The 25,934-nt window shown below is 47.9% G+C and overlaps 1 protein-coding gene across 7 annotated transcripts in view; it reads left to right on the top strand.

Annotated features, from left to right (window-relative positions):
* Positions 1–25,934, top strand: part of LOC140394417 (neuronal-specific septin-3-like) — a 479,015-nt gene that overhangs the window by 434,524 nt on the left and 18,557 nt on the right. For all 7 annotated transcript variants that reach the window (XM_072481671.1, XM_072481670.1, XM_072481672.1 and 4 more), the window contains 2 exons: positions 5,461–5,557; positions 16,237–16,288. In XM_072481671.1, the coding sequence (XP_072337772.1) occupies positions 5,461–5,557; positions 16,237–16,288 (149 nt within the window). The remainder of the gene's footprint in view (positions 1–5,460; positions 5,558–16,236; positions 16,289–25,934) is intronic.

The raw sequence follows: 25,934 nt of genomic DNA, 5'->3' as shown, positions 1-25,934 counted from the left end.
TGGACCAGCCCAGGAAAGCAAGACCAGAGCAGGTCCCAGAACCCAGGTGGGTAGGGAGTGGCTTTCTGGGGTCATGGGGAGACAGGCTTCAGGGTGGGTGGATGAGTTTGAGGGGTGGGGGGGTGGGCCTGTGGTCATCGGTGAGGACAGGTGTGCATTTTCTTGTGTGGCAGCCCTCACTACTAGGGGTGACCTCCGTGGGCCACAGGGTCAGTGGCAGGAACCATACACCGAAGCCGTGGAGAGTGACCCTTAACTGGTAACTCACGGGCCTCAATTGGCCTCTGAGCTAAAACGCTGTCCCTGAACCTTCCTGCCACTAAGTAAATGGGACGTAGTCGGGACAACACTGGGCAATCCAGCCCCCACCTTCCCTCCTGATTCTACATCCTCATCCTCGCCTCCCAACCCACTCCCTATGCCAGATTAGATTCTGCATGAAGTGCGCCCAATATTTAGATAATTCCAGTGAGCCCAGTGTGTAGAACGGAAATCTTTGTTACTGAATATGGATTACAGGGTCAGAGATCATCTCCTTTACTTTGACAAAGCAGTAGAATAAACCCTCTGTCAAACTCTGACTCTGTCTATAAACTACCAAATAGATTGATATTAACAATACGTTGATAAGTAAACAGTAGCAAAGACAGATTGCATAAAGTAATACACAAACCATAGCTATTGCTCACTTTATTATAAAATAAAGTCATATTTCTGTCACAAAACTCAACAGTAACACTGGCCTGATCATAACTGTACATAATTGTTTGCTGGCAGCCTTACATGGAGCCAGCTGTCCCCCTCATGGCTTTGAAAGGGACTGCTGCGTTGAAGCTAGTGTGCTCTAGATGTACAGTGCAACTGAAGAGAAAGAGTAGCATTGAGATGGTAAAACAAAAACAAAATACTGCGGGTGCTGGAAATCTGAAATAAAAACAGAGAATGCTGGGAAAACTCCCGCCGGCCGGGTAACATCTAGGGAGTGAGAAACAGACATTTCGAGTCGCTATGGCTCCTGTTCAGAGTCTTCACCTTCTGAAGAAGGAGAGTCATACGGGCTCGAAATATTGGGGTGAATTCTCCGTTCCGCCGGCTGTGCAACCCCGCCCGCGGTTTTTCCCGACGGTGTGGGGTGCCTACAATGGGAAATCCCAGTGGTGGGAATGGAGATTCCCGCCTCCAGCGATGGTGCGCCGCCGAGAGACACGTGACTGGGGAAGCGTAGAAATCACCCCATCAGCTCTGTTTCTCTTTCTCCACAGGTGCTGTCTGGCCTGCTGAGGTTTTGCAGCATTTTCTGTTTTTACTTCAGATGGCACTTTTCCAGAACCTCCGGAGACCCCCAAATCCTTCACAGCCAATTAGGCTTTTATGAAGTGCAGTCGCTCTCAGAAACCATGAAGAACTCCAAAACTTTGAAGCCATGCGCACAGATAGAGGAAAGCAAAATGTATATCCTTCACAAGGCTGTGAGACATCTATGCTGTAACAAACACAAAAGGATGGTTGCTGTTTGAGAATGCCTCTGGAACCCGCTCAAGTTAGTATGTGAGCTGCAAATGCACCAATAGTTGCACAGAGGTCAAAGACCATTCTGGGCAGTGTGGTGATCTTTGTGAGGGTTTCCAGGATGAAAGGCGCAGTGACCACAAAGATACACAAAGCTCTCTTGAAGAACTAAACTCATTTTATTAACACTACTGAATTTCAGTTCGACATTTATTCTGAATAGCAAACATACATGTAAGAATTAGACTACACTCACTAACACTATTTCTATCTACTAATTAACTATTATATCTTAACTCATTCTGCAATACACTATGAATCTTGGGCGGGATTCTGTGATCCTGAGGCTAAGTGTTGAAGCCGTCGGAAACGCCCTCGACAACACAGCCTGAGGATCCTACAGGGGCCCAGCACAGCACTGGAGCGGTTCACACCATTCCAGCTGCTGATCCCGGCGTCAAATGGGCGCCGCGGGATCCGCGCATGCGCAGTGGCACCAGCGCCAACGCGCACATGCGCAGTGGCTTCCTTCAACCCGCCGGGCCGAACGCAACATGGCGCAGGACTACAGGGGCCGGCGCGAAAGAAGGGAGGCCGGCCCGCCGATCGGTGGGCCCCGACCACGGGCCAGGCCACATTGGAGGCCACCCTCGGAATCGGACCCCCCCCCCCCCACACAGGCCGCGCCCCGACCCTTCCGCGCCGAGTTCCCACCGACTGAGAGCAGGTGTGGACGGCGCCAGCGGGACTTGCCGTTTTTAACGACGGCCGCTCGGCCTATCCCAGGCCGAGAATCGGCAGGCCGGCCGCATAGGGCGGCCTCCGACCGGCGTCACGCCAACCACGCCGCCGCCAATGGCACCGATTCTCTGCTCTGTGGAGAATCGCGGGCCGGCGGCGTGGCGCGATTCGGGCCGGCCGCGGGGATTCTCCGGCCCGGCCCCGGGTTGCGAGAATCCCGCCCCTTATCTTTGTCAGCTCCAGTCTAATCTCCTCCCCTTAGCTGAAGAGCCAGTCCAATTTATAGTACTATCCCTTCGCTCCCTCTAGTGGCGAGGCTTAACATAACATTAACTCTTCACATGCCGTACATTTGTATAATGTCACAGGCAGAACAATGGTTTTACAATTATCTGGGGTGAGCACATTAAAACTGCTCGCTGTTTCATTCCAACATACTGCTGTCAGTCCTCATGGACATTGTCAGTTAATGTCTTTAACTGAACCTGATTAAAACCAGGTTAGAAATAAATGTCTCGGTGTTCGTCACAATCAGAGCCACACTTTTTGTGTAAGTGATCATTATGGCCATGAAGCCCTGTCATGAGCAGAAAGTTGAGGTCGTGAGGAGATATACGGCAGGTCAGGCAGCAGCAGTGGAAAGAGAAACATGAAACTATTTTGTCCAAAGACGTGCAGGTTAGGTGGATTGGCCATGATAAATTGCCCTCAGTGACCAAAAAGGTTAGAAGGGGTTATTGGGTTACGGGGATAGGGTGGAAGTGAGGGCTTAAGTGGGTCGGTGCAGACTCGATGGGCTGAATGGCCTCCTTCTGCACTGTATGTTCTATGTTTCTACGTTAAACCAGAGCTTACCTTTTCAGATCGGGGACCTTTCCCAGAACTGAGGAAATAGGGAAACGAGATAGAGTCCAGGAAAGTGAAGGGATGGGGGAAGGGACATGAAGAGCAAAATGGAAGGGTGGAGGGTGGGAGAGAATACTGACAAAATAGTTTCATGTTGCGAAAGGCAAAGAGAGTGATGATGGTTGTAATAAATGGGTGTTCTGGTTCACAAACAGGGCAACAATGCTGGAAGTGGTGTAACGCTATTTTATTAACTGTTCAACTATGCCAACATACTGTAAACGAGGGTATAAGCAATACCAGCTTAACTGTGGACCCTCTCCTATCACTAGCTATGGTGAGGCACTCAGCACATGGTGAATGTCTGTGATGCAGACTGTGAGCTCTGTGCTCTGAGCTGGCTGCTGCTAGAATGAGCAGGAGCTCTCCTGTCCCCTGTCTTTATAGTGCTTGTGCTCTCACTGGTGATTGGCTGCGGTGTTCTGTGTGCTGGTTGGTCCTACTGCATGTCCATCCGTGTGTGTATGTGATTGCACCATAATGTACTGATGTATATTATGACAATAAAGGGACAAAAGATTTGGCCAGAGAGTGGGTGACAGAATAATGAACAGCTGTCTCCAAAGGCAAAAAATGTGAAAAACAATATTGAGACTGAAACAGGTGTTGCACATTCTCCCTGTGTCTGCGTGGGGCTCGGCTCCATAACCCAGAAAGCTGTGGTCATCCCGTGGGCTGCACGGTAGCACAGTGGTTAGCACAGTTGGTCACAGCTCCAGGGTCCCAGACAGATCTCAGTCTGAAATTGGTGACCGCAACATTGAATCCAGATGACTAAAGAGCCAAGTTGAAAGGTGAGGTGCTGACCCCTGAGCTTGCGCCGAACTTTATCGGAGCATTGCAGCAGGCTGGGGACACAGATGTCAGTGTGAAAGCAAGGTGGAGAATTAAAATGGCTGCCAACCTGCGCTTTGCCACAGGGGGCTGGCTGAGGTGGAGACATTGCCGCTTTTGAGAGAAAAATGTGGATGGGTATTTGAAGCTGAGGGAGATACAGGGCCCGGGGGGGGGGAGCGGTGCAGTGGGATTTGGTTTGGAATGTTTTCGCAAAGAGGCAACACAGATAGGATGGACCGAATAGCCCGCTTCAGTGCTGTAACTGTTCACTCAGCTAATATTCGGAATGGGGACAGAAGGGAGAGGGAGTAACATAATAGAGAAATAACATTTTAAAAATGACCACTATGATTCACTGCACAGAACTGCTGATCAAGTTCCTTCTTTTGTTGGAAGTGCATGTCTTATGGATTTGAGGACATATGATGTAATTTGGGACATGGTCATTTATTACATCAGAACAAGGGAAATTATAAACAAGTTATTTTCGGGCAGGTTTGTAATGTTGCAATTGTGGTAAAAGTGTGAAGTCGCCATACTCCCTTGTCACCACGCCTCAGGTGAAGGGGGCAAGTTTGAGAAGGCCCCCTTCTCAACCTTGCCGGTACGGGAACCTTGCCGTATCTCTGCCGGTACGGGAAATAACCCGGACTGTGGGCCCCGTTCTGCATCACAAACCAGCTGTCTAGCCCACTGAGCTAAACCCACCCCCAATTTTTAGAGTGGTTAAACTCCACTATGTTTATTCTAATCAATTACTAGTCTCCTCGTTTGAAGGAACTATTCCTTGCCAAGTCAGCAGTGCTCCTAGCGTACAGCCAAATAGCTGCAAGGGAGAAAGGCTGACTGCACGGGGGAGACATTGAAATCCAGAGAATCTGTACAGTGCAGAAGAAGGTCATTCAGCCCATCAAGTCTGCACCAACCCGCTGAAAAAGCACCCCATCTGGGCCCAAACTCCCGCCCTATCCCCATAGCCTACACATCTTTGGACTCTTAAATACAAATTTCACATGGCCAATCCACCTGACCCGCACATCTTTGGGCTTGGGTAGATTGAAGAATTTGTTAGTTGTTCCTCTTTCTCCTCTGCTGTGTGGAAATGCTCAGCATGGCTCAGAGGGCAGCACTCGCGGTTTTGAGGAAGACAATTGTGGGTTTAAATATCTGCCCGAGGGATTTGAGCACATCACCCAGGCTGCCACTCTGGTGAAGTACTGGGGTAGTTAGTGTTCACCGTCGAGGTGCCAGCTTTTGGATGAGATGTTAGACCCATGCCCCCCCTCTGCCCCCTTGCGGACGGTCCCAGAGGCACTGCTTGGAAAAGAGGAGAGCGTGTCCTTCCCGCTGCACAGACCAATACCTATCCAACAATCAACGCCACTCAAACCCATTACTTGGCTGTTATCATGTTGCTGTTTGTGAGCACTGACAATAATACCTGGTCTTGTGGCTTCTCTCCCACAGGAAAAAATTCCCTTCGCAGTGGTCGGCACTGACCAGGAACATCAAGTGAACGGGAAGAAGATTTTAGGCAGGAAAACAAAGTGGGGAATTATCGAAGGTAAAAAGAACAAGAGATTGTAATCTGTGGATATTGATGGTGGCAAAACCCAATTTAATTCTGAGTTTAAACAGTGTAATGTTACCAAATATAAAGTAATTAGTAACCTCAGTGCGCAATTATGTATTCAGGAGCAATAACTACATTTGTCTGCTGGTTACATTTTTGTACCAGCCAATAACTTAAGAAGAAATTGTGGCCAACATTATTCAGCAGTGTGTGATCATCACACTGGCCACACCTGGTTTGTTGCTGGAAGCTCTGCTTTGCAGGTGAAACTTGAAAAGCCATTTGGAGCGCACAGCAAACATTCCCTTTTAACTGGCTCGCCGACTTTTTTCCATTTCAATTCCCACGAAAGGCATGTTACCTAAAGGCTTTTCACAGATCTCAGAGTAATTACCCTGTACAGTAAAAGGCTTTCAATGCGAGGGACTCTGCAGAAACTAAAATCTTTGGTTTATCCATCCTGAGTATTTACCACGAGCAATATTTATTCAAATCCCAGCGCCTGCATTCCCATGTGTTAAGGAACTCATTCCTGTCGTGTTGGGTGTTCTGGTCTACAAACAGGTCAACACGGCTGGAGATGGTGTAACTCTATTTTATTAACAACTCAACTGTAATAACATACTGTAAGCTTGGGTACGTGCATTACCAGCTTATCCGTGGACCCTGTCCTATCACTATCTAGGTGAGGCACTCAGCACATGGTGAATGTCTGAGAGGCAGGCTGTGAGCTCTGTGCTCTGAGCTGGCTGCTGCTAGAATGAGCGGGAACTCTGGTGTCCCCTGTCTTTATTGTGCGGTGCTCTCACTGGTGATGGGCTGCAATGTTGTGTATGCTGGTTGGTCCTACTGTATGTCCATCAGTGTGTCAGTGTGTGTGTGATTGCACCATGATATGCTGATGTATATCACGACAATTCCGGTCATTCTTAAATAAATTTAAATAAAATTGTTTTATTCCAATTAAGGGGCAATTTAATGTGGCCAATCCACCTACCCTGCACATCTTTGGGTTGTATGGGTGAGACCCACGCAGACACGGGGAGAATGTGCAAACTCCACAAAGACAGTGACCCGGGGCCAGGATTGAACCCGAGTCCTCGGCGCCATGAGGCAGCAGTACTAACCGCTGTTCCACCGTGCTGTCCTGAAGGCAAAATAATTTAATGCGAATTAATATCACACAATGTAATTTCTACATTAACATGTTCACAAAAACTTCATGTGCATTCATCATTCAAGCTACAACACCACCTATAGATCGCTATTGCTTTAGTTTCAAACATTCTTTATTAGTCTCTATAGTGTTCGGATACCGGACCAGGCCCCAACATTTGTTAACACACAGGACAAGAACAACAAGCTATTTTCTTTTTTTAATTTGTTAAATACTGAGGAAAGGATACTTCACCCCAGGTGTGATGACTCGGACCAATAGGTATATTTTATGTAAAACAAACTTTAATTCAAATTCAGAATTAACCACATTCCTATCAAAGAAGTAGCTTTAGAATTAACAGGTAAACAATTTTTAAATACAAGAAAAATCTGAAACTTACTGTCCATAACCACTACTCTCTCAAATTAAGCAACACAATACAGATCAAATGACACATATAAATAAAGTTAACAAAACAGGTTTACTTGCCTAGCTGTGCAGCCCTTTGGAGAGAGTTCCTTCCAAGATCAGATTCAGTACACTTCTGCTCAACCTAACAGCATTTGGCAAAACTGCTGTTCAACTTAAAAGTCTATATCAAACTGAAAAACTACACACAGACCTGGCTCCTTCCATTAATTACATCATCTGTGTCCCACTAGGATGTCACATGGCCTGCTTAACCATGACTTAGTAGCACTCCCTCATAAATTATCTACGTTCCAGGGAGTCTCCAGCAATCATAACAATATTCCATTAGACCTTTATCTGTAATCAAGTAAGTGGTTGGAATGAATTATGGCCCTACCTTTTGTGACTCCTTAATTACAGCTTTAGCAGACATACTGCCGGTGTGTATTTTAAACCAGGGTTTTTACTAACATGACTGCAACAGAATATACAATATTATTTCTACATTCATCATAATAAGCAACAGACCTCTTAACCTGTTTCCTTCAACCAGCTATTATATATGAATAGAACTTGAGCACTTTTCACATAATGTTCACAGTGAAATAGCTTCAAACAGCCAAGATTTCCGTCCAATATGATAAACCTCCTTACAGTGTGAAAAGGAACGGTTGGAACTTTCTGGAAAATGGGAGGAATATACTCCAGGTCAATTAGCAGGTAAAGGTTGAGGTCAGGTGACTGTGTCAGATGGTTCTTTACAGAAGTTTTGATGATAAATAATCTGCGGTTCCAAACTTTTAATGGTTTGTACGGAAGAGTGCAACACAGAAGGCTACCATTTGGCCCATTGAGTCTATGCCAGCTCTTTCAGAAGAGCAATCTGTTTGGTCCCACTCCCCCACATATCCAGCAATGACATACTAGGCCAACGTCCCAATTCAGAACGTTGTTTAATATGACTCAGTGTATGATGTCCAATGACCCCCGGGGCGGGCGATTCAGAGGCTAAGTGCCTGAAAATTGCGGTCCGGATCGAGCCAGCAAGACCAGCCGGAATCACACTGATTTTCGCCGAACATGACACTCATTTTTTTTCGGAGAATTCCGCTCTATATTACAGAATCGCCATCGAATCAAAGATTAGAAGCCCATTCAGCACAGCGTGCCTGTGCTGGCTCTTTGAACGAGCTAACCAAGCTAGTTCCACCTCCCCACACTTTTTTCCCATAGCCTTAAAAATGCCCAGAGAGGAAAAGTAGCCCAAGGAATTCTCTCCTGTTTGATTGAGAGCAAGGATGGTCAGATTAGGATGTCCATATATGGAGCCAGTTGTCAATGCTTAGCTCAGGTTTGAATACCACCATAGGGTGACACAGTAGTTAGTACTGCTGCCTCACAGCATCAGGGTTCAATTCCGACCTCAGGTGACTGCGTGGAGTTTGCACTTTCTCCCCGTGTCTGCGTGGGTTTCCTCCGCGTGCTCCGATTTCCTTCCTCACTCCAAAGATGTGTAGTTTAGGGGGATTGGCCAGGCTAAATTGCTCCTTTGTCCAAAGATCTGCAGGTTAGGTAGCTTTATGGGGAGTGGACCTGGGTCAGGTGCTCTTTTGGAGGATGGGCCGAATGGCTTCCTCCTGCAATTTGGGGGTGGTTTGGATCCTGTGGTTTGACACAATGGTCGACGCTCAAGGCGAAAAGGTTATTTGTTAAGATTGCTCGGAATGTCTTTTCAGAAACAGACTGAAGAATGCAGCCTGGCCATATGGTGTGACCATCGCCAGTCACATACGATTGGATAATCCGATTTGACCCAGTGCGAAACCTGTGCCAACATTCACCATGCTGAGCTAAATGGAAGACTTACATTTATATAGCATCTTTCACGATTTCGGGACATACCAAAGCACTTTAACAGCCAAAGATGTACTTTAAAAAAAAAATTTAGAGTACCCAATTATTTCTTTGCCAATTAAGGAGCAATTTAGCGTGGCCAATCCACCTAACCAGCACATCTTTGGGTTGTGGGGGTGAAACCCTCGCAGACACGGGGAGAATGTGCAAATTCCACGCGGACAGTGATCCAGGGTCGGGATTCGAACTCGGGTCCTCAGCGCCGCAGTCCCAGTGCTAACCACTGCGCCACCGTGTTGCCCTAAAAGATGTACTTCTGAAGTATCACCACGGCTATAATCTGCTGCAAACTCTGTCCAAAAAGAAAACAAAGTTACAGTAAGACTTTTAAACCAGGTAGTGAGCCTTTCCCTAAATAAATCTACACGTTCCACCAATTAACTTAATTTGCAAAATCAAAACCTTCTATGCTCAAGATCAGTGATGGGCGACCTAGGCTGGTGAGTGGGCTCCTTCATCTCAGTGGGTCGCAAGATTGAAATCGACTTGTTCACTAACCATGGCCCTGAAACAAGAATAAATACATTTCGTACACGGTGAATATTTCATAACAAGTTATAGAAAATTGTTAATCATTCAGATAGTAACTTAAAGTTAATCATTAACTTCAAGTGGTAAAAACAAAAGCAATATTGACAGGTGATTGGACGCCGGGGGAGCGCACGGCTGTGACAGTCAATGTTGTGAGCAATCCGCATGGGCCTCACTTCACTTGCCCTTGCTACATATCACTTCAGTCATACCGCTGCTGAGAAACCCGTGGGCGGGGGGGATGTGCTGCCGGAGGGAACAGAGAATCCCAACGGCTGGAGAATTCCGGTCAAAATGTCGCGTGGGCCGCACTCAGAGCCCGGGTCGGCCGCATGTGGTCCCTGAGCTACGGGTTTCCCACCACTGCTCAAGATGCTTCAGTTACAACAGTTTAAACTGGTCTTTACTCACTAAATATCCACCTGGGAGAGATTACCATTAAAAGCAACAGGAAAACTAAAAGGGATGAGAGACCTAAACGGTTTAAAGTGAAGGTCTCACATTTCTTATTGACAGTGAAATGTTATTACTGTGCAGTATTTTTGAAATGTGTTCAAACCCCTGCCAATTTTTTAAAAGTTGCTTAACGGGTGGCTAATATTAACCAAACACATAGTACATACAGCAAGGAAATATCCAGCCTCTCTCATCTCCTCTTGTGTTATGATTGAGCACTGTGGAAAATGTTGGAGTTATTCTGAAAAGGAACACTGACATATTTGTTCCCTCTTTTGTCGTGCACTGTTCAAGGGCTCTCTCTCTCTCTCTCTCTCTCTATCTCTCTCTCTGCCTCTCTCTTTCTCTCTTTCTGGTTCTCTCTCCACTGATTTGCTTACGCAGGGTTACGTGGTTAGGGTGGGCTAGTGGGCCTAGGTTAGGGTACCCTTTCAGAGGTATGAAACCCTTTCGATGGGCTGAATGGCCTCCATCTGCACTCTAGGGATTCTCTGGATTCAGACATTGTCTTCGTTTCTCACAGAACATTTGCAGTTGTGGTCAGCAATATTTAGCAGACACGGTGGGGAAGTATTAACTGATGCGTCATAACACCAGAACAAAACCTTATTCGCGAACCAGTCTGTAAAATGAAGACCGTGGACAGGTTTAATAATGCTCTCTGCCTTGCTATGTTTGGGACGAGTACTGAGCTATTTGTCTACGCCATTTAAGTTGCAAGCCTTTATTTCATTTCCGTGATGTTGGAAGTATTTTGTGTGAGCCCTGGTTATAATCAGCTGTCACGTTCCTGATTGTCAAGAATTGTCTTTGCAATACTGTGGTACTGCACCTTGGCTGTTTTAAGAGACTGCAGATTAATTCCACTGATTTGAAAGGTGTGATCATTATTTTGTTCCTCCCCTCCCCCACACCACCCCCACGGAATTGGCCAGGCAAAACCCATCAAACAATACCTGCTGAACACCAATACCACGCCATCTGGGCCTTGAGGCAAATAAGAGCACATCACCTGGTGCTTCCCTGTCTCCAGGGAGACTAATAACTGATGAAAACATTGATTGATACCTTGAACAAAAAGACAACCTCATAAAATGCTCTAATTTTGCATTCACACTGAGTATGCGTGTGGGCAATTGTGGAACCTGTGCCCCAGTGTTCTGATTGTTCCTCTTGTCAGTTTTGGAATCGAGAAATGTTTTAATATAATGTGTTGCACAGGTTTAAAATGGATCAGGTTGACAGACGGCAGCCAAGGAGGTGACCGATCAACACCAATTTATTCCAGATTTGCAGTTTTGGAGCCCGTACTGGAAAAGATATTTTATTAAAAGTAAATATAGTTTGCGAGCTTTGACACGCACTGTACAGCAGAAAGCAAGTAGAACCTATGGCTTGGGCACACTCAGATCCACAACCACTTAAGGGATAATTTAAAAAAAAAAAAAAAATTTACAGTACCCAATTTATTTTTTCCAATTAAGGGGCAATTTCGCATGGCCAATCCACCTACCCTGCACATCTTTGGGTTGTGGGGGCAAAACCCACGCAAACACGGGGAGAATGTGCAAACTCCACAAGGACAATGACCCAGAGCCGGGATCGAACCTGGGACCTTGGCGACGTGAGACTGCAGTGCTACCACTGCGCCACCGTGCTGCCCCACTTAAGGGATAATCTACTACTACTGGAGTACGTTGCAAGATCCGAGCATCTTGTTATACTGCCCTCTCTGCTGTCCTCTCTGTTGGCGAGGTGTAAATAAAGTTAGTTTGTGAACGCTGACTGCAGCTGTGCATGTCTGTCTTATTCAGTGTATTACACGGCCAGCATCGATCGCACGGGGGTCCCTGAATCCTCTCGATCTGTCAATCCAATGCAGAAAGGCAGGAATTAAATGCAGGACTAGGTTAGCAAGTGGAATGCTGGGCTCTGAAGGACATGAATTTGATTCTAGTTAAGCTGAACCTCCTGACTGCCATCTATAAATAATAAATTCAACATTTGGTGATAAGTTTAGAAACGTACTCTTTTTTTTTTCTTACATTATTGTCTCCCCTCAACTGGACCTGGAGCGTTACTGTGCTCCTGCAGTCTGGATATGATCGACCTTCCCACAGGATTAGCACTTTGACTGGGAATGTCGGCTACCACAGCAATGGAAGCATCTAAAATGTTGGCTCTGGGACTGTGAACTTCTCTGCTGTGGCCTGGATCTCACTGAAATCTGATGGAATTCCCCTGTTGGTTCTTGCCATTTGCAATTGTCGCTCTGCCATTTCCACCATCACAGGCCTTCTTCCACTTCAGTTTATTACCTTTACTCAAAAGTTTGGCCCACATTGCACTGCCCTTTAGATCACCTAGGGACATGTCTCCAAGGTCGCTTTTCATGTTTGCGCCACAATGACGAGAGAGTTTCTTTAATTTGAGAATGTAATCTGCCACATTCTCACTTGGCGATGTATCCTTTCATGGAATGTAACACTCAATGTAATCTGTCACACTATATCTGTGTACAGAATAGCATTAATTTCAAAATAGTTCATAGTTCCTGGGTCTTGTGGGCAACATTGGCACCAGTGACACCACCTCAAAAGCATCTACCATCACCATGGTAGGGTTTACTTTATCCTTAATCTCCTATTTGATTTATTCTAAGACAAATGTTTCGCTCCGTGTCCCCTCCTCGACACCATCTTTCTGCTGTGGATTCCATTGAGTAAGATTTGGGTGTAATTCTTCCGAAAGGGAACAAAGTCCCCGAGCGAGCGCGTTTAGCGTGTTTCCCAGCCCTCGCAATCCCGAGAAACACATGGCTATTCAACACGACTCACATTGAATCAGGGGCCTGAACAGCGAACACACAGTTTTGTACAGTGGGGAGCTCTGCTTGCCAGAACATTGCAGCGAGAGATCGAGATGGCGTCCCGATCTCCGAGGCCCCCCAAATAATCCCCGACCTCCCCCCAAGCCCGAACGCTATATGGGATGGTCCCCGGCCACACCACCGCACCCCCCCCCCCCCCCCACATCAGGCAGCCCCAGCCCGATTGCGCATGTGCAAATAATGCCAGCTTGGCACCTTGGCAGTGCCAGACTGGCAGTGCCCATGTCAGGCTGGAACTGTCAGGATACTCGGATGGCACTAGCATTGCCAGAGCGCCACCCTGCCCAAAGGGCATGCATCTGGGAACCTCCGATCCCTTGGGAGGCCTCCACGAGCGCCGTTCCGTCTGGTCCCCATTTGTGGGAACCAGTACCAAACGGCACTCGCCTGAGGTCCCTGAAAGCCTCAGGTACCCTGGGAATTTGTGCATTAGTGTGAGGATTAGGGCAGCACCGTGGCACAGTGGGTTAGCCCTGCAGCCTCACGGCGCCGAGGTCCCAGGTTCGATCCTGGCTCTGGGTCACTGTCCGTGTGGAGTTTGCATATTCTCCCCGTGTCTGCGTGGGTTTTGCCCACACAACCCAAAAATGTGCAGAGTAGGTGGATTGGCCACGCTAAATTGCCCCTTAATTGGAAAAAATAATTGGGTAATCTAAATTTATTTAAAAAAAATTAGAGTGAGGATTACTGCCTCGCTCTAATATGCATATTTGCACATCACAACGTCTCGCGAGATTGCATTGGGAGCAGGGTAGATCTTGGGTGTCTCCTGGCTTTCAACCACCACGCTGTGCCACGGCGATCTGCTTTTCCAGTTGCAGCATGGCCGGCCATAGGATCGCACCCTAACACATGCTCTGTGTTACATGCCGCCATTGCTAAACAGCCTATATTTACACCTCTACAACAGAGAGGACAGCTGAGAGACGTGTCCAACCAAATGCTCAGATCGTGCAATATCCTGCATACATATCAATAAAACCAGTTGGAAAAGGTCTTACAGGCCTGAAGTTTTGAATCACATGAGCAACCAGCTCACACGAGAACAATCTGGAACAGGTTTGTGTCTAAAGGAGGCAAATTGAAGAATCAAACAAAACTACAGACCCTCTCAAGAATAATTCACTTAAAGAGCAAAAGGAGGATTTTAACTCCCTCCACTGGGAAGTGCAGGATTGGAGTTCAAATCAAAGCTGTACGAGTTTCCAATGGCTTTCTATCCCATCGCCACCTTCCCACTTTTGGATAAATAAGTGACTGAGGTATCTGCCTGACTCGGGCTTTGTGAATACATTCAACCAGGGGCCTATATCATAGACAGAATCCCAAAGGCACCCTGCATGGACACTTCACTCAATGGAACATTGGCGAAGACATACTCTTTTTTTTTTATATATAAATTTAGAGTATTTCTTTTCTCCCAATTAAGGGGCAATTTAGCCTGGCCAATCCACCTAACCTGCACATCTTTGGGTTGTGGGGGTGAAACCCACGCAGACACAGGGAGAACGTGCAAACTCCACACGGACAGTGACCCAGGACCGGGATTCGAACCCGGGTCCTCAGCGCCGCAGTCCCAGTGCTGGCCAAGGCACACTCTCCGGTGGGAGGTGGTGCGCCATTCGCTGGTGGAGGGATTCTCTGCTCCTGCCGCTGTCAATGGGAATTTCCATTGAAGCCGTCCGCGAGCGGGGATACACTGCCAGTGCGACCAGTGAATCCCTGCGCCAGCGAGTGGCTGGAGAATTCCGGTCAGTATAAAACAGCACCTTTTTGTCAATGGTTCATTTGAAATACAGCCCGGTAGGTCTGACATGGTGATTCAGAATATTAGAATACTGATAAGATTCTGAAGGTTTAGTAAATGCCAATAATTATCCTTTTTCTTGCTCTGGGATCATATTCTCACCATGCCACTGTGAGGTGAGGAAAATAAATATTTATTTTTAAATAAATAATGTAGAAAACTTCCAGGATTGATGCCCACCAGAAGGCCCTGTGGCACAGCGGGTGACAACCCTACCTCTGGGCCTGAAGCTCTGGGTTCAAGGCCCACCCAGTGCCTGATGGTCACGGCTCAGATCATGGCCAAACAGGTTGGTGATCAGCCTGTAAATACCTCCAACCTGCCTGATGGCAGGTGGTAAGAGTGAGAGAGATTCCTGGTCAGCCACACAGCAGAAGGTGGCGGTAAACCACTGCAGTACTTTGCCAAATGTAACCATGTACCGATGGTCACCAACACCCTCTTACAGCATGGTGCCTGAAGGAGGAGGAGATTAATACCAAATAAGATGTAAAACTCCAAGGAGAGACCTCTATGTGAGCAATTAATGTTTTCCTTTCCAAAAAGTGGGCAAAAGTCAGGCCCAAACTAGCCTGCTAATGTTGTAGATCTGGATTCTGAATGTGTCAGATAGGTTAGAAATGAGCAATAGAGGATTGATACAATTCAAAGTCGAAAGTGGACGCCTTAGGGCACCGTCCTGACGTCACTCCACATGTGCTTGATGGCCTGTACAGCTGAGTGGTTGGTGGGATCTGTCATTCAGGGGCCGCGAAATGAAGCCTTAAGTGAATGCTGGTCGGGCAAGTTATGTCCCTGATTGAGAAAAGCCATTGTTATGGTTCCTGTTGGCATACACTCAGAGAATTACAGGAATGCTACCTCTGTGACACAGATAAGTGAAAACAAGTTCTCAAAATATCGTTCAGCAATTAGTTGAGAATAAGCCAAGCGGTGTGCTTACACTCCCCCACCCCTTACATGCGCACCATGCATCCCCACACACAGACCCACACACGGTGAAACTCTTAGTTATAATGCTGTCAACTTCTATCATGCATCACTGTTGCCGCTGCAAATGTCTGGTGCCTTTTTAAAGTCTGTGACACAAGAAAATTGCAAGTTGCTCCTTATGTGCCTGCTGTGGGCTGGCGTATTGCTGTGAAAATACTTTTATCAGGGACCATAATGCACAATGAGCAATGAGGTTGCCAGCGTGTAACTAATCTGCTGCCAGATTATTTTCTTCTTCCTGCCTAATTCTCAAGTTTCTTGTTCAAACTGTAAATAGTGAGAACACAGCGCCTCTCTCCCAAAGGGAGAGTCAGGATCGCTGTTGTTTTCTCTGTTGTACGGGAGAAATTTAAACTCAAACCTACAAACAAAATGGAAATCTCTGTGTTGCGGTTTAAAGTTTGTTACCATCGACAGCAGGGGGGACATCTTGGAAAGTCATTTCATGGGAGGTTCTAATATGAGTCATGATGATAATTATGCTGATTTGATCTCTTTGCCTCTTCCAGTTGAAAACGACGCACATTGTGAATTTGCAAATCTACGGGATCTACTGATCAGGTAAGAGCAGCCTCGCGTTCTTTAAGCCAAACCATTGCGTATGTGGCAGCTGTGTCGGTGCGGGTGAAATTTCACCTCCCATCTTCCATCCCCTCAAAATGAATATTCTCAACAAGTCAGATTCCCAGTCACCTGGCCACATCGCCACCTGTGTGGGGAACATATGGATGGAGAGGAAGAAGCAAGCTGTGAAAAATATAAAGAGCAAAAGCGTTCACTTTTCAGAGAGAGTGCAGGTAACAACACCCCCGGCGGTGATCACAACTAGTCAGGAGAGAGACTGCAGCTGAACGTCAACATGTTCCTCGCTGCAATGCAACAGATTTGCTGCCATTGCATGAGCGGCGCAGGTAAAACAGTTATGTACCTTATAATAATAATAATCTTTATTGTCACAAGTAGGCTTACATGAACACTGCAATGAAGTTACTGTGAAAAGCCCCTAGTTGTCACACTCCGACGCCTGTTCGGGTACACAGAGGGAGAATTCAGAAGGTCCAATTCACCTAACATGCACGCCTTTCGGGACTTGTGGGAGGAAACCGCAGCACCCGGAGGAAACCCACACAGACACGGGGAGAATGTGCAGACTCCGCACATACAGTGACCCAAGCTGGGAATTGAACCTGGGACCTTGGAGCTGTGAAGTGACAGTGCTACCCACTGTGCTACCGTGCTGCCCACCTTATTGGTAACAAATGATGCAAACTTCACAAGTATACAAGCTCAGCTGTTGTAAATGGGGTCTGATGGCCAGGTGTACTGTGCAGAGAGGAGCAAGGGAAGTGGAGGATAATTGAAAAGGGCGCGGAGATGTAATTTAATCCCCAGGGAGTGTTTTGAGGCAGTGGTGGCAGCTTGGCATTGGCTGGTGGCGGGATGTTCTGGTCCTGCTGCTGTCAACAGGTCTTCCATAGTTTGTGCCCCCAGTGGCGGGAGGTCGCCGCCGGCGGGAGTGGAGGATCCCGCTGGTGGGAATTGCTGGAAACCTTCGGCCCATGTTAAAGTCATGCATTTAGCCCCTGTTAAACTTTCTTACAAAATACTTTGACAAAAGTTGTTCTGAAATTTTAGGCTCTCTCTGGGGATTAGTTGGCAGTTGTATGGGAGGCGGGGGGCATAAATTGGATGTATTGGTAGTTGTGCCATGTCTGCTGCCTACCTGCCCCCCCCCAGAGGTATTTTACCCAGAGCGGGGGGCAGGTGTCCGCTGTCCACTAACCCTGGGCCCACTCAGGCCCTTAGGTGGCCAGTTCATGGCCAATCCCACCACTGCTGGGATTTGCCTTGTAGCTGGGTGGCTGCCGCCAAGTGTCCAGGCCATCAAGTTTCACCTGACAGCACGTGGCCATGCCAGGGAATGGTGCCTCTTATTCAGGCACCCTGTACCCATCGGAGGCCCATCCTGATGTACGCACCCCCATCTCCATGTTTGCCCTCCCCTACCTCCTATTCAATCCTGGCATCTGCAGCCCCATGCCAGGGCCTGCCACCCAGACCCTGGAATTACCTGGAAGTCCAGGCTGCATGGCTCTTCTTTCGGGACCGCCTGTAGTCTCAACAGTGGCCACCACTGCTGGTGGGGCTGTTGGGACAAGAGAGCTGCTGGCCATTTGAAAGGGGTAACTAAAGTCCCAACATCATAAAATGCCAATGGGGCACAAGCAGAAGCAGGCTCACTCCCAACATTTTACATTTGCTGGGGAGCAAGAGCACCGCTTCCCATGGTTTCAATGCAACAGTTTCTCTATTGTACAGATGGAAGTGCTGGGAGATACAAAGTTGAGGTGCGATAGCACCAGCGCTGGTGGGATGATGCAATTACAGCATGAGAAGCACAGCAAGCTTCTATTGTCAATGTCAAGAATGTTGGCACCACTTTGTCGGCCATTCAATTGCACTGCGTTAGCAAGTGAGTTGAAGGTTGGTCGGGACTTAAAACAGAGTTTAACGCCAAGAGTCTATTTTACAATAAAGTCTGTTTACTCAGCAAACAGAGTCTGTGTTGACACAGGAAGTTATAACGGGGAGGTTGACACTGGAAGTGCAGGCAGGAGGCCCTGAACTTGCTCAGAGCTTCTACTGTAGCTCCAGCAGGGAAGGGGCATTGGTGACTGATAATAAGCATTTTCCCCATTACCCTGGACTTTCGTCTGACCTCCTTGCTGAGCTACAGCAGGAGAAATAAAGAACCCCTGTATGATTTCAGAGCCAGGTTTCTTCAACTGTTATAGATTTACTGACCGCTTTATAGCACTTGTCTCGGATGCAACTTGTCGTGTTCTTCACCGAGGGAAACCTTTCATCCCTACTCACGGTACAATTTAATTTGGCCTCTAACTCCCATGGTGGCCTTGCAGTTACTTTTCTTCCCTCCTTCTTTTCCAAAACCTTCCTTCCTTTTCTTACACGATTATGAAAGGTGTCTTTTCTCCTTTAGCATCCCAGTGAGTTCATAGTTGTTTGGTGTGGTTTGTGTTACCTCACATGGATACAGTGCTGTGAGGGGTGACACTGACGGGGCACACGAGGGGTAGACTTTAAATAATGTTGTATTTATGCAGCACCTTCCCTGACCTCGGAGCTCCCCAAGAACACCTTGCGGCCAGTCAAGGACAGATTTTGTTCCAGATTTAGACAGGTGCTGATATCTCCAGCAGCTGAAATAAAACATGCTCTACCCCTCGATGATCATACTTGTGAAGCAGCAGTTCCAGGCTGCAGTGCCTGGGCAGTAGGCAGTGCCAGGCCCCAGTGCCTGGGCAGTAGGCAGTGCCAGGCCCCAGTGCCTGGGCAGTAGGCAATGCCAGGCCCCAGTACCTGGGCAGTAGGCAGTGCCAGGTCCCAGTGCCTGGGCAGTAGGCAGTGCCAGGGCGTGGTGCCAAGGGCAGTGCCCAGGCAGTGCAAGGGTGGGCGAGCAGGGCATTGCGTGCAGTGGGGGAGGGGTTCCCCGGGGTTTTCCTGTTTTTATTATTTTTTTAAATCGGGTGCCCTTTAAAAGCAGCGTCCCCGTTCTCTTAAAAACCAAAGTTGCGGGCCGGGGGCAGTTTTGATCAGATCCCGCTCTCCCACCACGGCATTGTAGGATCTGCCGCTTCCATCCATTTTCTCAAAGTGTTCGGAAATAGGGCGAGGAAAGCTGCCCTCTACCTGCCCTGCCCGAGGCAACACTTTAGGAAAAAAATGAAAAGTTTCCGCCATGGTGTCATCATTCTCCAGCCGTACGGAAAGTTTTTCAATTGTTTTGGTCCTTTTTGTTGTACCTCCTTGAAGCAGCTTTTATATGATTCTATCTTAATTGCTTTCAAATGTATCTATCGAACGTCAAGGCAAACTTAGTTTTGCTGTGAATGTGCATTAATGTGGATATAGCAGCACGTCTTATATTGTTCGAATTAAGACCAGTGCTCCTTTTCCACAGATTCTAATAAAGGAAAACTTATTGTAAGTGATGAAAGTCCAAACAGATGGACTTGATCTCTCTTAAAGGAGCTTTTCTGGATCTTGTCACTGATATTTGAAGTACTTTCCGCTCCTATTGCAATTTTTGTCCTGGGGATATCAAATTTCCTTTGCCCACGGCTGTCCATTAATTACTTTGATTGTTTCTGTCACGGTAACGTAAATCTTATTTCAGAAAGTCCAACATTGCATGGCGCAAACTCTTCCATAATTTAATATTGGACACCTAATTCATTAAAAAATAAATTGAATTCATTTGATACCCTGCCACAAGACACAAGGCCCTGTACGCCTCAGTAAACTGAAGTAACCATTCATCACTCATCTAATTAAATCCATTAATTACCAGTTGGTCAATGGAAGTGAATTTGCATCTAAAGCCTCCACAGACATGCACACATAAGGCGCAGTGAAGTACTCTGTACATGTACAGTAGTCAAGTGAAGAAAGATGCTAACAAGGCCTGATTCACAACCAGCTATTATTAATGTCAAGCAGAAGACTGCAACATAAGCAAGGGTCTTAATCCTCTAACCATCTTGCGGTATAATTTCTTATTATTACACTCCGAACTGCCAGTAAGAATTAATTAAGTTACTAGGCGTGTTATCACAACAAAGGCGCCATCACAAAGCTGTTACCAAATACATTAGAAATACTAAGTTTAATTCCATTGTTTTCAGACGTAACCATTGAAATGTGCCACTGCCACTGGAATGTGAACCATTCAAGCAGTGAGGCTGATGAACGATTGCCTTTGGCATTTTCTTGTCTGCAAGCTCTTTTGTAGTGGTGTGTAGTTCCGCCTCCGGGACACTGGAGCCCACGAGCTACACTTTGGCGTTCACAGGGTTAAATTCGGTGTCGGTATTTTTAGAGCAGGTTTGCTTTCTTTTTGTGAGTCTCCAGCTCTGCTGTCAGGAGAGGCTGATACAAATTTAACTGTGTTAATACCCCAAGGCCAACTCACGGGGTCTGGCCTTCTGGAAGCTTAACAGCCGAAGACTCCATTGATAGAATCACATGGGGCGGGATTCTCCAGCGGTTAACGCTGGACTCGGGAAACGCGATTGGGCGGAGAATGGGTTCCAACGTCAAAATCACGGCGGACACCGATTTGACAGCAAATCACAATTCTCCATCACCTCGACAGCGGCGTCAATGCGTTCCAGAACACACGCACAGTAAACGCTGTTGGCAAATCATTACCAGGCCCGACCCGGGGCCTCCAATGGGTCGAGTTCCCGACGGCGCGGTTCACTTGTGCTTTTAAAAATCGTGAAACCGGCGTGGCGGCTGCTGAGGGAGAGAGAGGGGGTACGGAAAGTGTCCAACATCGCCATTGTTGCTGACAATTGTGCCCCTAGCTTCTGCCAGGGCTGGGGGGAGTAGCAGGGGTTGGCCAGGAGGTGGGCTGTGGGGTCAGGATGGATGGGCATGGAACACCATTGCCGCAGCCGGCAAGGCAGTCGTGCAGCTGCGCACTGCCGCTGACTGCCGATTGTGGACTTAGGGCCACGGGTCGTATCGGTGTCCCCCCAGGCCACCCCCCTAGGTGCCCTCTCGCCACAGCCGACCCGTCAGCCGTATGGGCGCGCTCCAGTGCAGCCAGTGCCATCTTGTTGGCTGGGATGTTGTATGTGGGGAGTGAGGTGTGTATATGTGTCTGCAACTTGTCGGTCTCCTGAGTGTCAATCGTGAATCCGGCGAGTCCTGCACCGTTTCTCATGGGAACAGATTGGGTTCCACTTGCCGCCAGTGCTAGCCCCTCCACAGTCGCTGAATCGGTCCAGGTGCACCACCAGTTTTGCTGTCGTGAAAGTCCACAAATCCCTGCCCCGGCGCCAACACTTAGTCTCAGAAACGGAAAATCACGCCGAGAGAGTTTCAATACTGAAATACACGTCCCAAACCATCTGTGTTGTTGCTCATCCTCCACAGGAACAGAAGCCCACCTTTCACGTGTTCACTCTGTTCCCATGTTTGTTTACTCCCCTTTATCTTTAACCACTTTCGATGTTGACACTGGCAGCAATTCTCCCATCGGGAGACTAAGTCCCGACGCCGGAGTGAAAACCGGAGTGTTTCACTCCGGCGTCGGAGGCCATTCCCAGCCCCCTATTCTCCCGCCCCCGGGGGGGCTAGGAGCGGCGCCGCGTCATTTACCCGCGCCGGGCCTTGGCACTGCATAAAAGCGGTGCCGCGTAAATGACGCGACCGGCGCCGCGTAAATGACGTCACCAGAGCATGCGCGGCCGCCCCGCAAGAAGATGGCGGATCGATCTTGCGGGGCAGCGGAGGAAAGGAGGTCCTCCTTCAGAGAGGCCGGCCCGCCGATCGGTGGGCACCGATCGTGGGCCAGACCCCTTTTGAGCCCCCCCCCCCCCCCGGTGCAGGAACCCCCCCTCACCCCCCCCACAGGCTGCCCCCCCCCCAGTGTTCCCGCGCTGTTCCCGCCGGCAGCGACCAGGTGTGGATGGCGCCGGCGGGACCACCTGTCGTGTTGGGCGGGCCACTCGGCCCATCCAGGCCGGAGAATCGCCGCCCACCCATTACCAACAGCAAGCACCGATTCTCCCAGCGGCCAGCCGTGATTCGCGCCACGCCGGTTTGGGGGGAGGGGTGGGGGAATCGCGTGCAGGCGTCGGGGCGGCATGGCGGGACTTGTGCGGCGCCCGGGCGATTCTCCCACCCGGCGTGGGGGGGGGGGGGGGGGGGGGGAGAATTCCGCCCACTATCTCTGCTTGACTGATTAATTCTGTATTGAGTTTCACACCCTCCACGGAAAAAGATTGCCAAATATATCTCTTAATATTCAATCCATGGCACTTGTCCTTTGTCACGACAACCCGGACTATTGTGCGGTCAATTCCAGCCCCACTTGACCAGGAACATAGAACATAGAACATAGAAAATACAGCACAGAACAGGCCCTTCGGCCCACGATGTTGTGCCGAACCTTTGTCCTAGATTAATCATAGATTATCATTGAATCTACAGTGCAGAAGGAGGCCATTCGGCCCCACTGAGTCTGCACCAGCTCTTGGAAAGAGCACCCTACCCAAACTCAACACCTCCACCCAACACCAAGGGCAATTTGGACATTAAGGGCAATTTATCATTGGCCAATTCACCTAACCCGCACATCTTTGGACTGTGGGAGGAAACCGGAGCACCCGGAGGAAACCCACGCAGACACGGGGAGGACGTGCAGACTCCGCACAGACAATGACCCAAGCCGAAATCGAACCTGGGACCATGGATCTGTGAAGCAATTGTGCTATCCACAATGCTACCGTGCTGCCCTTAAGAACAAATAAATCTACACTATATCATTTTCCCGTAATCCATGTACCTATCCAACAGCTGCTTGAAGGTCACTAATGTTTCCGACTCAACTACTTCCACAGGCAGTGCATTCCATGCCCCCACTACTCTCTGGGTAAAGAACCTACCTCTGATATCCCTCCTATATCTTCCACCTTTCACCTTAAATTTATGTCCCCTTGTAATGGTGTGTTCCACCTGGGGAAAAAGTCTCTGACTGTCTACTCTATCTATTCCCCTGATCATCTTATAAACCTCTATCAAGTCGCCCCTCATCCTTCTCCGCTCTAATGAGAAAAGGCCTAGCACCCTCAACCTTTCCTCGTAAGACCTACTCTCCATTCCAGGCAACATCCTGGTAAATCTTCTTTGCACCTTTTCCAGAGCTTCCACATCCTTCCTAAAATGAGGCGACCAGAACTGTACACAGTACTCCAAATGTGGCCTTACCAAAGTTTTGTACAGCTGCATCATCACCTCACGGCTCTTAAATTCAATCCCTCTGTTAATGAACGCGAGCACACCATAGGCCTTCTTAACAGCTCTATCCACTTGAGTGGCAACTTTCAAAGATGTATGAACATAGACCCCAAGGTCTCTCTGCTCCTCCACAATGCCAAGAACTCTACCGTTAACCCTGTATTCCGCATTCATATTTGTCCTTCCAAAATGGACAACCTCACACTTTTCAGGGTTAAACTCCATCTGCCACTTCTCAGCCCAGCTCTGCATCCTATCTATGTCTCTTTGCAGCCGACAACAGCCCTCCTTACTATCCACAACTCCACCAATCTTCGTATCGTCTGCAAATTTACTGACCCACCCTTCAACTCCCTCATCCAAGTCATTAATGAAAATCACAAACAGCAGAGGACCCAGAACTGATCCCTGCGGTACACCACTGGTAACTGGGATCCAGGCTGAATATTTGCCATCCACCACCACTCTCTGACTTCTATCGGTTAGCCAGTTCGTTATCCAACTGGCCAAATTTCCCACTATCCCATGCCTCCTTACTTTGTGCATAAGCCTACCATGGGGAACTTTATCAAATGCCTTACTAAAATCCATGTACACTACATCCACTGCTTTACCTTCATCCACATGCTTGGTCACCTCCTCAAAGAATTCAATAAGATTTGTAAGGCAAGACCTACCCCTCACAAATCCGTGCTGACTATCCCTAATCAAGCAGTGTCTTTCCAGATGCTCAGAAATCCTATCCTTCAGTACCCTTTCCATTACTTTGCCTACCACCGAAGTAAGACTAACTGGCCTGTAATTCCCAGGGTTATCCCTAGTTCCTTTTTTGAACAGGGGCACGACATTCGCCACTCTCCAATCCCCTGGTACCACCCCTGTTGACAGTGAGGACGAAAAGATAATTGCCAACGGCTCTGCAATTTCATCTCTTGCTTCCCATAGAATCCTTGGATATAACCCGTCAGGCCCGGGGGACTTGTCTATCCTCAAGTTTTTCAAAATGCCCAACACATCTTCCTTCCTAACAAGTATTTCATCGAGCTTACCAATCTGTTTCACACTGTCCTCTCCAACAATATCGCCCCTCTCATTTGTAAATACAGAAGAAAAGTACTCATTCAAGACCTCGCCTATCTCTTCAGACTCAATACACAATCTCCCGCTACTGTCCTTGATCGGACCTACCCTCGCTCTAGTCATTCTCATATTTCTCACATATGTGTAAAAGGCCTTGGGGTTTTCCTTGATCCTACCCGCCAAAGATTGTTCATGCCCTCTCTTAGCTCTCCTAATCCCTTTCTTCAGTTCCCTCCTGGCTATCTTGTATCCCTCCAATGCCCTGTCTGAACCTTGTTTCCTCAGCCTTACATAAGTCACCTTTTTCCTCTTAACAAGGCATTCAACCTCTCTTGTCAACCATGGTTCCCTCACTCGACCATCTCTTCCCTGCCTGACAGGGACATACATATCAAGGACACGTAGCACCTGTTCCTTGAACAAGTTCCACATTTCACTTGTGTCCTTCCCTGCCAGCCTATGTTCCCAACTTATGCACTTCAATTCTTGTCTGACAACATCGTATTTACCCTTCCCCCAATTGTAAACCTTGCCCTGTTGCACGTACCTATCCCTCTCCATTACTAAAGTGAAAGTCACAGAATTGTGGTCACTATCTCCAAAATGTTCCCCCACTAACAAATCGATCACTTGCCCTGGTTCATTACCCAGTACTAAATCCAATATTGCCCCTCCTCTGGTCGGACAATCTACATACTGTGTTAGAAAAGCTTCCTGGACACACTGCACAAACACCACCCCATCCAAACTATTTGATCTAAAGAGTTTCCACTCAATATTTGGGAAGTTAAAGTCGCCCATGACTACCACCCTATGACTTCTGCACCTTTCCAAAATCTGTTTCCCAATCTGTTCCTCCACATCTCTGCTACTATTGGGGGGCCTATAGAAAACTCCTAACAAGGTGACTGCTCCTTTCCTATTTCTGACTTCAACCCATACTACCTCAATAGGGTGATACTCCTCGAACTGCCTTTCTGCAGCTGTTATACTATCTCGAATTAATAATGCCACCCCCCCACCTCTTTTACCACCCTCCCTAATCTTATTGAAACATCTATAACCAGGGACCTCCAACAACCATTTCTGCCCCTCTTCTATCCAAGTTTCCGTGATGGCCACTTGTCAACCATACAGGGGAAATTAGATTTTATTTAAAATACCCATACCCTTGGTTGAGCCCAAATAAGCTAAAGTCGGCAGGGTTGTAATGTTAACACAAACTATGTTTTATTATGTAGTGTTAAAATTAAACTGACAGAATATAACTGACCAAATCCCTTCCCCAAACCCCTTT

This window comes from Scyliorhinus torazame, chromosome 17, assembly GCF_047496885.1.
Source record: "Scyliorhinus torazame isolate Kashiwa2021f chromosome 17, sScyTor2.1, whole genome shotgun sequence".
NCBI classification, from domain to species: domain Eukaryota; kingdom Metazoa; phylum Chordata; class Chondrichthyes; order Carcharhiniformes; family Scyliorhinidae; genus Scyliorhinus; species Scyliorhinus torazame.
This window is presented reverse-complemented; position numbering and strand designations above follow the sequence as displayed.